Source organism: Sinocyclocheilus grahami, unplaced genomic scaffold (assembly GCF_001515645.1).
Source record: "Sinocyclocheilus grahami isolate Dianchi unplaced genomic scaffold, SAMN03320097.WGS_v1.1 scaffold1119.1, whole genome shotgun sequence".
Taxonomy (NCBI): Eukaryota; Metazoa; Chordata; class Actinopteri; order Cypriniformes; family Cyprinidae; genus Sinocyclocheilus; species Sinocyclocheilus grahami.
Window position 1 is genome coordinate 2614 of NW_015506298.1, and position 18320 is coordinate 20933.

General features: G+C 37.7%; 2 protein-coding genes across 2 annotated transcripts; one reads left to right on the forward strand and one right to left on the reverse strand.

Annotated features, from left to right (window-relative positions):
* The first annotated feature begins 1015 nt into the window (after positions 1 to 1015).
* Positions 1016 to 2869, forward strand: LOC107566974 (atherin-like). The gene is made up of 3 exons (XM_016252552.1): positions 1016 to 1277; positions 1454 to 1656; positions 2818 to 2869. Exons 1-3 carry the CDS (start codon positions 1080 to 1082, stop codon positions 2867 to 2869), a joined length of 453 nt encoding a protein of 150 aa, XP_016108038.1. The 5' UTR covers positions 1016 to 1079.
* Positions 2870 to 12076: 9207 nt separating this feature from the next.
* LOC107566976 (lymphocyte antigen 6B-like) lies at positions 12077 to 13670 on the reverse strand. Its single transcript, XM_016252554.1, has 4 exons — positions 13587 to 13670; positions 13370 to 13489; positions 12866 to 12994; positions 12077 to 12576 (listed from the first exon to the last, which is right to left on the reverse strand). The coding sequence occupies exons 1-4, from the start codon at positions 13633 to 13635 to the stop codon at positions 12509 to 12511; spliced, it is 366 nt and encodes a 121-aa protein (XP_016108040.1). The 5' UTR covers positions 13636 to 13670; the 3' UTR covers positions 12077 to 12508.
* Positions 13671 to 18320: the final 4650 nt, after the last annotated feature.

The following is an 18320-nucleotide window of genomic DNA, read 5'->3' on the forward strand; positions in this document are numbered from 1 at the left end:
GGTTCTCATATGAGAACCAGGTTGAAAAACTTATGTACACCCCTGTATATAGAGAAAGCGATCAAAGAACATTTACATTGTCAAAGAACAGTATGACTGAGTATCATTCTGAAAAACTCCCCTTATAATCAGTAAAGCTGTCTATACACTGTTTGATGAATGAATCTCCTGCTTACATAAGCACATCTGCACTTTGTTATTTATGATGAAAGGATTCGCAAGAGAGCAGAATTCAGCAGCGAATGACAACTTTTGTTGTTCAGTGCCGCACACTGAACAACAAAACTCTGGTGTTTCAGCGATTGCTCATCTGAATGCCTCTTGATTGGCGCTGCATTCATAAACTCAACAGACTTGTGTGTGTGTGATTGGTAATGACGCGCAACACTGTAAAAACACGTAAAAAAAAAAATCATGGAGCAGATTTAATTCTAATGTTGCTGTCAACACTTTTCATTTCATTTTCATTTTATTCGCGACATCCGTAATGGATTTAGTTTAACTGTACAGCAGCATTTTTGTCCATGTGTGTTGCCATTGTTTCTACAAGTGGAAACCAGTAGTGTGGATATTAAGTCATTCATAGGCGACAATGAACCTGTCAGACTCTGGTCCATGTTTTGTGTGTGTTTTGCTCCTCATGTGCCTTCCTTGTCCTTATTTGGTCCTTCCTGTTCCTCATTGTGTGTATTCGTCTCCAGCTGTGTTTTGATTAGTTAATTTGTTCCCAGGTGTGTCCCATTGGTGTCTGTGTATTTAAAGTGTTCTCAGTTCTCTGTCTGCTGTCAAGTGTCATTTTGTTTGCCTGATGTCTACCGTCCTGTGATCCTCAGCGTGCCTTCATTAAAACCCTTTTGATTTACTTTATTCCTCGTCTCCTCGTTCATTCCTGTGCTTACGGAGTTGTGGCAGAACAGCAGACCTGAACAGTAAGCGGCGCTCCTTCTCTCGTGTTTTGTTTTCGTTTTTGAATAGTCCTTTGTTTTCTTTTATTTATCCTGTTTGTTCCCCGTGGTGTGAGAACTGCCGTGCTGATAAGTTCGCCGGCCGCTCCGAAGACGAGCCCGCCGGCCAGGCCAATGTCAAGTTCATCGGCCGCTCCGAAGACAGACCTCTCAAGCCTGCCGGCAGTTCCTCAGTCAAGCACGCCAGCCGCGGCTCCCACAAGCCCGCCGGCTGCTCCTGAGTCAAGCCTGCCAGCCCCGGAGATCGCTCCAGTGTCGGCTCCAACCCCAGAGCTCGCTCCTGTTCCTGAGTGTGGCCCACGGAGGGCTCCTGTTCCCGAGTGGCTCCTGTTCCCGAGTGTGGCCCACAGAGGACTCCTGTTCCCCGAGTATGGCCCACGGAGGGCTCCTGTTCCCCGAGTATGGCCCACGGAGGGCGCCTGTTCCCGAGTATGGCCCACGGAGGGCTTCAGTCCCCGGTTATGGCCCACGGCCGCCGGGGGCTCCTGGTCCCCGAGTGTGGGCCACGGAGGGCTCCTGGTCCCCGAGTATGGCCCACGGAGGGCTCCTGTTCCCCGAGTATGGCCCACGGAGGGCTCCTGTTCCCCGAGTATGGCCCACGGAGGGCGCCTGTTCCCGAGTATGGCCCACGGAGGGCTTCAGTCCCCGGTTATGGCCCACGGCGGGCCTCGGAGCCCGAAATCTTCCCCAAGTATTTTTGGGGGGGGGGATTAGGGCTCCAGCCGTAGAGGCCAGGGCGGGGGCTGGGGCCATGGCCTCCTGAGTCCCCTGATCCGCCATGGCGCCCCAAACTGCCAGCTCCGCCATAGATCCCGGAACGGGCGCCGCCCTGGAGGCCTTCTGTCCGGTAACCCTGCCCCTCTCCCCATTGGATGTTGTATGGCGTGGGACGCGCCTTCTGGGAGGGGGGAGTTATGTCAGACTCTGGTCCGTGTTTTGTGTGTGTTTTGCTCCTCATGTGCCTTCCTTGCCCTTATTTGGTCCTTCCTGTTCCTGTCCTCATTGTGTGTATTCGTCTCCAGTTGTGTTTTGATTTAATTCGTTAATTTGCTCCCAGGTGTGTCCCATTGGTGTCTGTGTATTTAAAGTGTTCTCAGTTCTCTGTCTGCTGTTAAGTGTCATTTTGTTTGCCTGATGTCTCCCATCCTGTGATCCCCAGCGTGCCTTCATTAAAACCCTTTTGATTTACTTTATTCCTCGTCTCCTCGCTCATTCCTGTGCTTACGAGTCGTGACAGAACAGCAGACCTAAACAGTAAGCGGCGCTCCTTCTCTCGTGTTTTGTTTTTGAATAGTCCTTTGTTTTCTTTTATCCTGTTTGTTCCCCGTGGTATGAGAACTGCCCAGTATTTAAATTTCTCTGGATTTACAAATCCTTGGGAACTTTGGGATAACATAAAAGCACAACTGCATGAAATATATAACACTGTGCAAGTGATTTTTGGATATTTTATGATGAAACTGTTACATTGTGCTTTTAAACGAGTTCTCTGACATTTACTCAGGCATTGCTCTTTCTACGGTCTTTCTGCAAAGCTCCCCTTGCTCAGTCTCTCCTCAGCATCATGAGTGTTAATGCCCTCCCTATATTGCTGATTTTCTACAAGAGTGTTGGGCTGCCCAGTGTGATCGGTCTAATCCACATAGTTTTTTCGCCTATTTACACAGCCAGGACTATGTACAAACACAATTGAAAGCTAGCATTCTTCCATCATTAACTACCCTAGAATATTAGCTATGCACGTCCCAACTAATCCTAAACTACAGTCACTAAACTGAAGCGATCCAATTTCCATGCGCATCTGACTGTGAGATGAGTGCATAAGTTAATGTTCATGTTGTGGTTATTTCAGCAGAGAGTTTGCTTCATACATTCACTTCAACAGCAATAAATTAAAGAGATAAAGTAAACTTTTTCATCCAACCAAACTGCACATGGACTTGAAAAGTTCAGAGAAGGGTTACAATCAGCTAGGACATTTTATTATCATAATCATAAATACACCTTTTTGTTGCACAAATAGTTTTACTATTTGCTACACTTTATTTATTTACCTATAGAGGCTAATGAATTGGAAGTCATTTACTGCAAATAGCAAACTTCGGCTTTGCAAAATAAATTATACTTTCAGTAGATTTTCACATCATACCAAATCTCTGCAGGAAAGATCGGGGCGTTTTCGACCATGTTACCTGATTGGCTGACGTCATAGTGATGGGTAGGTTTAGGGGTGGTGTTAGGTAAGCGGGATCATTATAATTTAGAGAAACCCATCAGTTTGAAAACACCCACAATGTCAGAAATACCCACTTTTGCTCTGCATAGACCTCAATCTCCATCATATCGGATTTACCAATGGATTAATTCACACAACACTCTTGTAGCCAGCAGTAGAGGGCGCTTACGCTCATGATGGGGAGGAAAGAGAGTGAGCAAGTGTTCACAGTTGTTTTAAAGGGGTCATATGATGCGATTTCAAGTTTTCCTTTCTCTTTGGAATGTTACAAGCTGATTGTGCATAGATAAGATCCCTGAAGTTGCAAAGACTAAAGTCTCAACCAAAGAGATATTCTTTATCAAAGTTAAGACTCTGCCACGCCCCCCCTAAAACGGCTCGTTCTAACACGCCCCCACATATCTACCTCACTATGTGGAAATATTTGCATAATGCCGCCCAAATGTGCACGCAAAGATAAACTTGTAAATCATTTGTTTATTTTTTTAAATTTCTTTTTGGAGATTGTCCGAAATGAAAGCGAAGGCGAGATATTTAAGTTTTCCTGCGTGACATTGTTGTCATGAAATCCAGTGAGAATTTGACATAGCCTGTCGCCACACTTCACCGCTAATATGTTTTTTTTTTATTATTATTATTATTATTACTTAGATTATGCCGGTCATTTGACTTATAGCATTGTCCAAGTGTTTCCCATACATTTAGTTATTTGTGGCGGCCCGTCACTATATCAAAACTGACCAGCACAAATAGCTAGATTTTCCAAGAGGCTTATAGGCCCACTTCATTGAAACATGAGCAATGCACGTTTTAAAATTAAAATGCAGCGCGGGTGTTTTTATATGAATGTATCTTTGAAAAGAACCTACCACCTTCAGAAAAGCTTCGATGTCATTTTCATTTAGTCTTTCCTGTAATGCCTGATAAAGTAGCGTTTGTGAGCAGTGCTTATTTGATTACATCCGTTACCGGGGAAACCGCTATATCTCCCGCTCCAACAGTGCCTCCTGCTGGCAGAGAATTTATTTGCATTTTCAAGTCTGTGGGAAACGCTGGTGTCTGTCAACAAATATAAACAAAAAGCATGCTTCAGAACTGTTTTGAGAATGTGCTTAAGTTTTGAGCCATGTATTATTATTATGAATTAGGCTACTACTACTATTAGCTATTACTATCTTGTACCCTGCAATAAACATTTACTCAAACTCCCTTTTATGAGATGGAGGAAAAAAAGAAAATCGGCAAAACATGTCGGCCAAAAAAACTGCATCATATATCAGCCATCAGCTGCCCTGATTTCTAAACATCGGCATCGGCCAAAGAAAAAACCCATATTAGTCTAGCTCTATTGCTGACACTTAAATTAATTGTTTTGCCACTTTTGCAATTGTTATTCATGTATTTTGAATGCAAAGGGCACTTTATTATTATTTTTAAGTAAGTGTTTATTTCTTACGCATGTTATTAATAACCAATTGTTTCAGTCCGGACCTTTGACACTGATGAAAATTCAGATTTGGACCTTTGAATGTAGACTTTGAGAAGCCCTGATTTATAGTAACAGGACAGTTTGGACTGTTAGTCATTAGGCTTGTTCGAGATGAACTACACTCGCCTGCCACTGGCAGTCGGGGCGGAATTAAAAGCAGACACGTCAAGTCGGACACTTTCTGCTCCCAGTAGTGACGCTCTCACGGTTAGGGATGGGCGTATCAATCCGAAGTATCGATATATCGATACTGTATCGATACTCAACCAAAAAATATCGATACTAAGGTGCGTTTCATTTACCAGTGGTTTTGTTTATTTAACAAAAATAATAATAATAATGCGTACAATATGCATTGAATTGGACGAATAACCTTTGTTAGCGAGTAATTGTGTAGGATATAACTATTTTCCTGCATCTGAACACACAAATGTTGCAGGACAGAACCAATCAATCACAGAGAGCATTCACTCACTGCTGACAGTGCATTCAAACAGGGCTGCGTTTCCCAAAAGTATCATAAGAAAGCATTAAAGCGTTTGGGAATGGCAGCCCTGAACAATGCTTATCAGAGGACAAAAATAAATGTTTGAGTTATTTCACAATAAACAAATTGAAATTGTAGCCTACATAGTTTGCACAATTGCAGTTATTTAAATTGAACGTTGAAAGATAATATAGATCATGTTCTAATCTGTAATGTTAATAGAAATCATACACTGTCAGAATAAAAATGTTGCATTTTATGCATGCAACAGCCATTCACTGGCAGTCCCTAATGGCAGTACAAAATATTGCACTAAATCAAAAGTTCAAATGTTACAAATAAGTTAGAATATTAATGTTGTAATACTGGTAGCACTAATATAAAAATGTGATGATATATGTTACAAAAAAGTAACAATTTTGAAATACGTTGATGGTTGTATTTTTTTGTATTTGATCTCAGTATTCCTATCAATGTTGTATAAGGGTTTTTAATGCATAATAGTAAGCCTAGAATGTGATCAAACAGTTTAAAATAGCTGGGCTAAGATAGATCCCAATTTTTAAGACTGCAGGAATATGTTAATTCAATATACACTTTATCCCACCGGTTACAATTGTGACTGACCATAAAATAAAAATTTTCACACACTTTTCCAACAAATTTTTTTTTTGATTATTTCAAAGGGTTACTAATGACACATCATTTGGATATTTTCATGTCTGGGAAAAATTTGGGATTAAATGGGTTAAAATGGGTTTTAAACTAAGTTAAGTGGTTTTCATTACCCATTTTACTCTTAGTAATTTAATAATTTAATAAATTTCATAATTTAAAAGTTTAGTGCAGAAGTATCGAATCGGTATCGATATCGACGATACTGCCTTGAAAAATATCGGTATCGTATCGAAAACAAAATAAGGGGTATCGCCCATCCCTACTCACGGTGTTTACATACTCTGTCACAGATGAAGTGAATTAAATGCAATATTTGTCAAATACATCGATGTTTCAGAAACGTTTTCATGAGCAACAGACACACTTTTTTATATACAGCTTGATAGTTCACATAAAGTTAACATATACTATTTAAATACCAGTAAAGTGGTGGTATTTTATCTGTGTTTTTATTTTTTACGCGTCTCAAGATAACAGTGCGAATACACTAAAATGCTTTTACTGTTATAAAAACACAGATTTGTTTGCATTATTGGAATTGAATTGTTAGAATAAACACGCAACACACATCGTGCTTGTCATCACAGAATCTGACCAATGAAGTGTGTTGTCATCAAGTCTTTCGCAGCCAATTTTCTAACCAGAATGCATTGCTTTTGACAGGCGGCAGTCGATCTTTGTGGCGCCGCATGAAGTTGAACACACCGGGACTGAAGGCGGGTTCAGTTCGCTGTGCGGCTCTGTTTAGGTCGGTCTGGACGCGGTTCGGCTTCGACTCTCTGGCTGCATCCGAAAACTTGCTGCCTCGATGCCGTATGAGGCATTGACTTTGCAGGCAGCGTTTTTGCACGAAGGCACCTCATGAAACTGATTTCGGACAGGCTTCTGAGGCAGCGTAACGGTTTAATGATCTACAACAAAATAGAACGCGTTAAATGAATATTTAATTACTATAATACTGATTTCGCGCTAGAAATTTCATCAAAAGTGCAAAAAGTTAGTCAGAAATATACATTTACACAAACTGACCACCAAACGCAACTTTCAGACACCATCTTTATTGTTTAGCTCAACCGTCACGGAATGGAACGCACGGGATTGTGGGATATCAAAGGCACCGAAGGATACATCTGTGCTGCCTTCAAAATTCGATCAGAAGAAGGTACCTCCAGAGACAGGAAGCAAAGCAGAATTTGGATTCGGACGAGCCTTGATGCCTTGGAATGCTGTCTACGAAGGCAGCATTTTCAAAGCTTTCAGACGCAGCCCTAGTGTCTGAGTTGCATAGTGTGTTTTTTTCATTTGGGGGCGGAGCAATGAAGGGAGAGGTGTGTTTGTTTGGCTGTGTTGCCAATTTGGGGATTTTGTCGCCAAATTTAGCTACTCTCATTGTAGCTGCAACTTTTTAAATTTTTTGCGACAAGGAGCTATTTTAGCTATATTTAAATAAAACTAGCGATTTTTTATTTTTTACTTGGCCACACCCTGCCGTAGGCCCTTAACCTCTCACGTTTGCTCTCAATCATGCCAACGAGTCTGCGCAGTGAACACACCAGTACGCCACGCCTGCCATGATGCACACCACAATTTCATTATAACCATCAATCAAGATTGCCGAGAAAAAATCTTGTTTTAACCGCGGACACAAAAGTTATACCACAATTCATGCACAGTCATGTCAACCAGATACTGAGAGAGAGACACAGTGCATCATCGTGTCATGTGTGCTGGGATGCAGTATTTTGCACTTACTTTGTAGTAATAGAGTGTGTTGACTGAAATAAGTTTGTATGAATAAAGTTTTTGGAGAATCATAATATCTCTTATCTGTTGTATTTGAGCAGGACAGGGATGCACTTTGGCGACACATAAAACAAATTCCCAACATTATGTTCCAACAAATTTTTTTTTTGATTATTTCAAAGGGTTACTAATGACACATCATTTGGATATTTTCATGTCTGGGAAAAATTTGGGATTAAATGGGTTAAAATGGGTTTTAAACTAAGTTAAGTGGTTTTCATTACCCATTTTACTCTTAGTAATTTAATAATTTAATAAATTTCATAATTTAAAAGTTTAGTGCAGAAGTATCGAATCGGTATCGATATCGACGATACTGCCTTGAAAAATATCGGTATCGTATCGAAAACAAAATAAGGGGTATCGCCCATCCCTACTCACGGTGTTTACATACTCTGTCACAGATGAAGTGAATTAAATGCAATATTTGTCAAATACATCGATGTTTCAGAAACGTTTTCATGAGCAACAGACACACTTTTTTATATACAGCTTGATAGTTCACATAAAGTTAACATATACTATTTAAATACCAGTAAAGTGGTGGTATTTTATCTGTGTTTTTATTTTTTACGCGTCTCAAGATAACAGTGCGAATACACTAAAATGCTTTTACTGTTATAAAAACACAGATTTGTTTGCATTATTGGAATTGAATTGTTAGAATAAACACGCAACACACATCGTGCTTGTCATCACAGAATCTGACCAATGAAGTGTGTTGTCATCAAGTCTTTCGCAGCCAATTTTCTAACCAGAATGCATTGCTTTTGACAGGCGGCAGTCGATCTTTGTGGCGCCGCATGAAGTTGAACACACCGGGACTGAAGGCGGGTTCAGTTCGCTGTGCGGCTCTGTTTAGGTCGGTCTGGACGCGGTTCGGCTTCGACTCTCTGGCTGCATCCGAAAACTTGCTGCCTCGATGCCGTATGAGGCATTGACTTTGCAGGCAGCGTTTTTGCACGAAGGCACCTCATGAAACTGATTTCGGACAGGCTTCTGAGGCAGCGTAACGGTTTAATGATCTACAACAAAATAGAACGCGTTAAATGAATATTTAATTACTATAATACTGATTTCGCGCTAGAAATTTCATCAAAAGTGCAAAAAGTTAGTCAGAAATATACATTTACACAAACTGACCACCAAACGCAACTTTCAGACACCATCTTTATTGTTTAGCTCAACCGTCACGGAATGGAACGCACGGGATTGTGGGATATCAAAGGCACCGAAGGATACATCTGTGCTGCCTTCAAAATTCGATCAGAAGAAGGTACCTCCAGAGACAGGAAGCAAAGCAGAATTTGGATTCGGACGAGCCTTGATGCCTTGGAATGCTGTCTACGAAGGCAGCATTTTCAAAGCTTTCAGACGCAGCCCTAGTGTCTGAGTTGCATAGTGTGTTTTTTTCATTTGGGGGCGGAGCAATGAAGGGAGAGGTGTGTTTGTTTGGCTGTGTTGCCAATTTGGGGATTTTGTCGCCAAATTTAGCTACTCTCATTGTAGCTGCAACTTTTTAAATTTTTTGCGACAAGGAGCTATTTTAGCTATATTTAAATAAAACTAGCGATTTTTTATTTTTTACTTGGCCACACCCTGCCGTAGGCCCTTAACCTCTCACGTTTGCTCTCAATCATGCCAACGAGTCTGCGCAGTGAACACACCAGTACGCCACGCCTGCCATGATGCACACCACAATTTCATTATAACCATCAATCAAGATTGCCGAGAAAAAATCTTGTTTTAACCGCGGACACAAAAGTTATACCACAATTCATGCACAGTCATGTCAACCAGATACTGAGAGAGAGACACAGTGCATCATCGTGTCATGTGTGCTGGGATGCAGTATTTTGCACTTACTTTGTAGTAATAGAGTGTGTTGACTGAAATAAGTTTGTATGAATAAAGTTTTTGGAGAATCATAATATCTCTTATCTGTTGTATTTGAGCAGGACAGGGATGCACTTTGGCGACACATAAAACAAATTCCCAACATTATGTGTCTTTCCATCATTTCCATCATGTTTGATGTGCCTGCAGATCACAAGCATTTCCTAATTTCACTTCAGAATTTTTTGTTATACTTAATCTTCTGCTATATTTTTTATACTGTCATCATTTGTTAAGTATATATATATATATATATATATATATACTTAAGTAAATATATATATTTACTTTCCTTTACCTTTACCTGTATTTACTTTGTTTTCATATTTGGTGACTTTTTGTGAAAAAAGATGACTTTTGAGGGTGGTTTTAGAGATTTTCTGAGGGAGGGGTTTGGCAACACTGTTGTTTGGGTGTCAAACATTACTAGACCTTGAACAACCAAAAGAAAATAAAAACACAAATTAAAGAAAATAACTGAGAAATACGTTTAATATGTAATGATTTTATTACAGCAGTTTAGTACACTCTATAATGTTTTTTCTTCATTGCATTCTATTATAACTTTGTATTATGAAGAGAGAGAGAATACATTTTTAAAAATGAAAAGGAAGGGGAAAAGGAAATATAAAGGAAAGACATCGTCTCGATTGCAGGTAATATTATTGTACAAAATGACTGCAGATGTTGCAAACTCATTATATAAAGTGTTTTTTTTTATAATTATTTGTTTATTAAATTGTTGATGCAGGATTTTGTTTAATAATTGTTTAATAAAATACAGAGTTTATTTTCCTCAAATCATGATACTAAATAAAACAGCAGAACAACATGCACACGTTTTGTTCAGTAAAGTATGAATAGAAATGTGTGTGACATTCAGTTTTTGCTGCAGCGGTAGAATCTGAAGTGCAGCTGGAATCACTGAAACAGGATGTAGAAGAACAGAGGAGACGACAGCAGGAGGAAGCTTCCCTTATACATGCCATCTAATCAAGACAATAAGGAAACTACTGTTAATGAACGCTACTACTACTACTGATATTAAAATGCTTATTCACTGGAGACAAATTTAATTACAGTATTCTAAAAGCAATAAAAAAAACTGAATGCACTAGACTAATAAGTTTCTCCCTTATTATTCAGCACTACTCTTGAAATCTGATATTACGCTACTTTGAGCAGTCACTTGTGTTTTTAGTATTATTGTTTGTATTATTTCTTTATTGTAAGTCACTGTGGCAAAATGGTCAGACATGGTCAAATAAAGGGCAATACCTGCTGCATTGCAAAGGTCAGTGTCACAGCACTGGACAGATACCGTCCCAGCTAGTGTCTGATGGGTCCCAGGTTTACACTCAGTTTCAGGTGCACAATCTTTAGTTTTGATGGTCAACTTACTGGCACCTGCAAAAAAGACAAACTTTCATTTAATAGGATGTTGAAACAATTCCAACATTTGCAGTTATGTGACTAGATCAAATATCCAGAGCAAGCGTGGTTGTTTGTAACCTGAACCCACTTCCAGTTATTTTAGCCGTACAAAAACATTCCGTTACACTACTTGATATATCATATTTCTTATATTAATTTAATGTATTGTCATAATCATAAACATAGTTTGTAGCTCAAATACTTTGACTGTTTACTACACTTTGTTATGCTAGTTATTTACCTTTACTTACCTAAAGCAGAAGTTACATATAGCAGCTGTGAGAAGTTACATTTCCATTGAATCAGTCAATTATAACAGTACATTTCAATCCATCATATTGGACTTACCAAGTTGTGACACTGTTGTCAGAGTCATGCACTTGTAAGATCCACTGGGACATGTTTGTTCCTTTTGATCTGCACAAGAAACTATCAGATCCGTGCACTTATAACAGTTGAGAGATTGTCCTATAGTAACAAAAGACAGAGATGGTGAGAGAGAGACATACTGTATGTGATCTGTATTTGTATCCAGCAACATTACCTGGGATGCAGTATTTTGCACTTACTTTGTAGTAATAGAGTGTGTTGACTGAAATAAGTTTGTATGAATAAAGTTTTTGGAGAATCATAATATCTCTTATCTGTTGTATTTGAGCAGGACAGGGATGCACTTTGGCGACACATAAAACAAATTCCCAACATTATGTGTCTTTCCATCATTTCCATCATGTTTGATGTGCCTGCAGATCACAAGCATTTCCTAATTTCACTTCAGAATTTTTTGTTATACTTAATCTTCTGCTATATTTTTTATACTGTCATCATTTGTTAAGTATATATATATATATATATATATATATACTTAAGTAAATATATATATTTACTTTCCTTTACCTTTACCTGTATTTACTTTGTTTTCATATTTGGTGACTTTTTGTGAAAAAAGATGACTTTTGAGGGTGGTTTTAGAGATTTTCTGAGGGAGGGGTTTGGCAACACTGTTGTTTGGGTGTCAAACATTACTAGACCTTGAACAACCAAAAGAAAATAAAAACACAAATTAAAGAAAATAACTGAGAAATACGTTTAATATGTAATGATTTTATTACAGCAGTTTAGTACACTCTATAATGTTTTTTCTTCATTGCATTCTATTATAACTTTGTATTATGAAGAGAGAGAGAATACATTTTTAAAAATGAAAAGGAAGGGGAAAAGGAAATATAAAGGAAAGACATCGTCTCGATTGCAGGTAATATTATTGTACAAAATGACTGCAGATGTTGCAAACTCATTATATAAAGTGTTTTTTTTTATAATTATTTGTTTATTAAATTGTTGATGCAGGATTTTGTTTAATAATTGTTTAATAAAATACAGAGTTTATTTTCCTCAAATCATGATACTAAATAAAACAGCAGAACAACATGCACACGTTTTGTTCAGTAAAGTATGAATAGAAATGTGTGTGACATTCAGTTTTTGCTGCAGCGGTAGAATCTGAAGTGCAGCTGGAATCACTGAAACAGGATGTAGAAGAACAGAGGAGACGACAGCAGGAGGAAGCTTCCCTTATACATGCCATCTAATCAAGACAATAAGGAAACTACTGTTAATGAACGCTACTACTACTACTGATATTAAAATGCTTATTCACTGGAGACAAATTTAATTACAGTATTCTAAAAGCAATAAAAAAAACTGAATGCACTAGACTAATAAGTTTCTCCCTTATTATTCAGCACTACTCTTGAAATCTGATATTACGCTACTTTGAGCAGTCACTTGTGTTTTTAGTATTATTGTTTGTATTATTTCTTTATTGTAAGTCACTGTGGCAAAATGGTCAGACATGGTCAAATAAAGGGCAATACCTGCTGCATTGCAAAGGTCAGTGTCACAGCACTGGACAGATACCGTCCCAGCTAGTGTCTGATGGGTCCCAGGTTTACACTCAGTTTCAGGTGCACAATCTTTAGTTTTGATGGTCAACTTACTGGCACCTGCAAAAAAGACAAACTTTCATTTAATAGGATGTTGAAACAATTCCAACATTTGCAGTTATGTGACTAGATCAAATATCCAGAGCAAGCGTGGTTGTTTGTAACCTGAACCCACTTCCAGTTATTTTAGCCGTACAAAAACATTCCGTTACACTACTTGATATATCATATTTCTTATATTAATTTAATGTATTGTCATAATCATAAACATAGTTTGTAGCTCAAATACTTTGACTGTTTACTACACTTTGTTATGCTAGTTATTTACCTTTACTTACCTATAGCAGAAGTTACATATAGCAGCTGTGAGAAGTTACATTTCCATTGAATCAGTCAATTATAACAGTACATTTCAATCCATCATATTGGACTTACCAAGTTGTGACACTGTTGTCAGAGTCATGCACTTGTAAGATCCACTGGGACATGTTTGTTCCTTTTGATCTGCACAAGAAACTATCAGATCCGTGCACTTATAACAGTTGAGAGATTGTCCTATAGTAACAAAAGACAGAGATGGTGAGAGAGAGACATACTGTATGTGATCTGTATTTGTATCCAGCAACATTACAAACACGATTTGTCTTTGTACCTGCAGTGAAAAGCAAGAGCAGAAGAAAAACTGAGATCTGCAGATCCATCTTTGATCAGGAGGTGAATCAAATAACGTGCCCGTTTCAGTGCTCATTTTATAGCTTTTCAAAACAGGTGTGTTTTCATGAGAACATGAGAGGGTAACATTTATGTAACCAGAAACTTCAGCTTATGTAATTTACTTGGAAGTTAATCATACGTAATTTACTTGGAAGTTAATAGTACATAATTTACTTGGAAGTTAATAATAGGGGGGAGTTTAATAAGGAATTACAAGGAATTTATAGGTCTACATAAACCATTTTAAAGAGAAATTTCCCCTAAAAATGACTGTCATTTACTAATTTTGTTCCAAACCTCTATACCAAATTAATTTTCTCTTCAGGAAAATACTTATTTAAATTTGTATAAATATTAAATATTTATTTATTAACTGTAAACATTATAATACGGTTCCATTTGTTAACTGTATTTAATGCATTAATTAGCATTAGCAGTGAGCAATACAATGTTACAGAACTTATTAATCTTTGTTAATATTAGTGTTAATAAAAATAACAATTGGTCCCTCGATATCTCTTTGCCGCCTTGAAGAATTCTCAGTTCCTTAAAGTGTAAATACGGCCGGGAAGCAAGAAAACACACAGTCAATGTATTCTCAATACTTCAATTTATTCATAGGAAAAAAGATATTATATAGGCATATGTCGAGGGGAGTTTCACCCTCTTAACCAATGAGGATATGAATGACATACACATATAGGATCTTTGGCCAAGAACATGTGTTTATATAAAATGGCCACATGTACAGAAAAACATGTACATATTAGGAATAGACTTTTGGCGAAGAATGCTGAACTGTCTTCAGAGTTCCTCACGAACTCCTTTACCTCGTAGTCCTAGCATTCATGTCCTTATTTGGGCATTTAAACCAAGAAAACTAATGTATACATTTGCGCATGCATACCTCGCATATGAGTAAGAGACATTTAAACACCATACAAGAGAGAGAGAACAGATAGAGGAGGGAGCGTGAGAGGGAGAGGGAAAGAAAGGAGGGGTGAGGCATATTTGGAACATTCTCAAGACAGAGTGTTTTCTAACAATTGGTTAATAAAAAAAGATACAACTATTCGTTGTTAGTCCATGTTAGCTCAGGTCCATTAAATAACATTAATAGATGCAACTTTTGATTTAAATAAGGTACTAGTAAATGTTTGAATCAGCAATAACTAAGACTGTTTTCACATATAGACTGACCTACTGGAAATTATGGAAGATGAAGTGGACAGGGAAGGGGGTGAGGAAGAGCTTTAGCATTTCAGTCAAATTTAAAATTAAAAGGGAACAATATGTATAAAGTTAATTCAACTCCCTTTTTTCTCAGATAAGATAGTGACAGTTGTAAAATGTTTCTTTATTCCTAATCTTTTTTTAAATTCACAATAAGCTGTATTTCATTGTTCACTTTCAGTGATTTTTGTTTTTTGTTTTTCTAAAGAATTCTATAATATTATACCATGGCCTGTCTGAATACTTGATTCTGATTGGCTGGCAGGTGTACATTAAAATCGTGCACAGGTACAAGTCAGTTTAATCACCGTTCTGTATTAATGCGCTGCTTTTATTGACACACACACACAGAAACATTCAAGAGCACAGAAACTTGTCAATGCTGCCCCGCGACTTTTAATAAATAGCTTAGATACTTAATCGCTACATCATATTTCTTAGCAAAGAGGTAAAAAAAAAAAAACTCACCAAGTAACTAAACTCACAGCTTCACTGTTTGTAGAGAGAAACACAGACGCAGATAATTCACACACACAACCGTCATCTCTCTCGATCATCTGATAAATATTTTAAATCAATGCTTTTTAAAATTCATGCATTTAAATAAATGTGATTTTGCCGCACTACTTCATCTCTGTGTCTGATTTAAAGCAGGCAGAATGCTAGATCTCTCCGCTGCGCATCGGGTGTTTCTTTACCTCCATGTCGTGCATTAATAAACTTGTTTAATGCACAACTAGCCGTACATTACAAAAATTACAACAAATTTGTTTTGTATAGTAGGAGTTAATTATTTGAAAAGTTTAACAACAGGCTGAAATGACTGAAAATTACACCTGCAAATAATATAATAATCATCATAAACTATACATATACTTAAAACTCACATGACAAAAACGAGACGAGACGCAACGTAAATGCTGGTCATGTGATGATGACTATAATTAAATGTATAATGCAATATTGTTGACGAATAAAAACGAGACTAAATGTGGTTTACAAAATAAAAACTATGCTAAAATGTCTCTTCATTTTCATTGACCAGAACGAGACGAAACTAAATGTTATAACGTTATTTCGGCTCGTTTAGTCGCGTTATTATTATTATTTTGCAGTATTTCTGTTTCCTGTGTCTCACTTCAGGGGCTGCATCAGGTCGCACTGCGCAGACGCAAGCGACGTCACTTCCTCAAGCCCCACTCGCGGCATTATTTAGAAGACGACAACAAACAAAGTTAAGTCTGACACAGAGAAAAAAAGGGCCTTTCGCACCACGGGAACCTTTTCATAGTACCAGAACTAATTGTGGAACTACCCACTTTTTGGCGTTTTCGCACCACCGGAACTGGGTGTGATTTTAGTACCGGACTGCCTTTTTCGAGAACCAAATTAGCTCCTACTCCGAAGCAGGGTCTATGATTTAAAAAGCTGTGTAAACATACTGTAAACATTGTGTCAACTTATTTCGCAAGTATGGAGAACAGCGATAGATGGACAGACGCTGAAGTAAGAATTCTCAGTTCCTTAAAGTGTATAACGGCCGGGAAGCAAGAAAACACACAGTCAATGTATTCTCAATACTTCAATTTATTCATAGGAAAAAAGATATTATATAGGCATATGTCGAGGGGAGTTTCACCCTCTTAACCAATGAGGATATGAATGACATACACATATAGGATCTTTGGCCAAGAACATGTGTTTATATAAAATGGCCACATGTACAGAAAAACATGTACATATTAGGAATAGACTTTTGGCGAAGAATGCTGAACTGTCTTCAGAGTTCCTCACGAACTCCTTTACCTCGTAGTCCTAGCATTCATGTCCTTATTTGGGCATTTAAACCAAGAAAACTAATGTATACATTTGCGCATGCATACCTCGCATATGAGTAAGAGACATTTAAACACCATACAAGAGAGAGAGAACAGATAGAGGAGGGAGCGTGAGAGGGAGAGGGAAAGAAAGGAGGGGTGAGGCATATTTGGAACATTCTCAAGACAGAGTGTTTTCTAACAATTGGTTAATAAAAAAAGATACAACTATTCGTTGTTAGTCCATGTTAGCTCAGGTCCATTAAATAACATTAATAGATGCAACTTTTGATTTAAATAAGGTACTAGTAAATGTTTGAATCAGCAATAACTAAGACTGTTTTCACATATAGACTGACCTACTGGAAATTATGGAAGATGAAGTGGACAGGGAAGGGGGTGAGGAAGAGCTTTAGCATTTCAGTCAAATTTAAAATTAAAAGGGAACAATATGTATAAAGTTAATTCAACTCCCTTTTTTCTCAGATAAGATAGTGACAGTTGTAAAATGTTTCTTTATTCCTAATCTTTTTTTAAATTCACAATAAGCTGTATTTCATTGTTCACTTTCAGTGATTTTTGTTTTTTGTTTTTCTAAAGAATTCTATAATATTATACCATGGCCTGTCTGAATACTTGATTCTGATTGGCTGGCAGGTGTACATTAAAATCGTGCACAGGTACAAGTCAGTTTAATCACCGTTCTGTATTAATGCGCTGCTTTTATTGACACACACACACAGAAACATTCAAGAGCACAGAAACTTGTCAATGCTGCCCCGCGACTTTTAATAAATAGCTTAGATACTTAATCGCTACATCATATTTCTTAGCAAAGAGGTAAAAAAAAAAAAACTCACCAAGTAACTAAACTCACAGCTTCACTGTTTGTAGAGAGAAACACAGACGCAGATAATTCACACACACAACCGTCATCTCTCTCGATCATCTGATAAATATTTTAAATCAATGCTTTTTAAAATTCATGCATTTAAATAAATGTGATTTTGCCGCACTACTTCATCTCTGTGTCTGATTTAAAGCAGGCAGAATGCTAGATCTCTCCGCTGCGCATCGGGTGTTTCTTTACCTCCATGTCGTGCATTAATAAACTTGTTTAATGCACAACTAGCCGTACATTACAAAAATTACAACAAATTTGTTTTGTATAGTAGGAGTTAATTATTTGAAAAGTTTAACAACAGGCTGAAATGACTGAAAATTACACCTGCAAATAATATAATAATCATCATAAACTATACATATACTTAAAACTCACATGACAAAAACGAGACGAGACGCAACGTAAATGCTGGTCATGTGATGATGACTATAATTAAATGTATAATGCAATATTGTTGACGAATAAAAACGAGACTAAATGTGGTTTACAAAATAAAAACTATGCTAAAATGTCTCTTCATTTTCATTGACCAGAACGAGACGAAACTAAATGTTATAACGTTATTTCGGCTCGTTTAGTCGCGTTATTATTATTATTTTGCAGTATTTCTGTTTCCTGTGTCTCACTTCAGGGGCTGCATCAGGTCGCACTGCGCAGACGCAAGCGACGTCACTTCCTCAAGCCCCACTCGCGGCATTATTTAGAAGACGACAACAAA

Excerpts from the sequence above, each read along its gene's own strand:
- LOC107566974 (XM_016252552.1), top strand. The coding sequence starts at position 1,080 with ATGTCAAGTTCATCGGCCGCTCCGAAGACAGACCTCTCAAGCCTGCCG. Across the intron at positions 1,278-1,453 it reads GTGGCCCACGGAGGGCTCCT|GTCCCCGAGTGTGGGCCACG; the intron begins GTTCCCGAGTGG and ends CGGGGGCTCCTG. Across the intron at positions 1,657-2,817 it reads GAGCCCGAAATCTTCCCCAA|CAGAGAGTTTGCTTCATACA; the intron begins GTATTTTTGGGG and ends TGGTTATTTCAG.
- LOC107566976 (XM_016252554.1), bottom strand. The coding sequence starts at position 13,635 with ATGGATCTGCAGATCTCAGTTTTTCTTCTGCTCTTGCTTTTCACTGCA. Across the intron at positions 13,490-13,586 it reads GCTCTTGCTTTTCACTGCAG|GACAATCTCTCAACTGTTAT; the intron begins GTACAAAGACAA and ends TTGTTACTATAG. Across the intron at positions 12,577-12,865 it reads TGACCTTTGCAATGCAGCAG|ATGGCATGTATAAGGGAAGC; the intron begins GTATTGCCCTTT and ends TGTCTTGATTAG.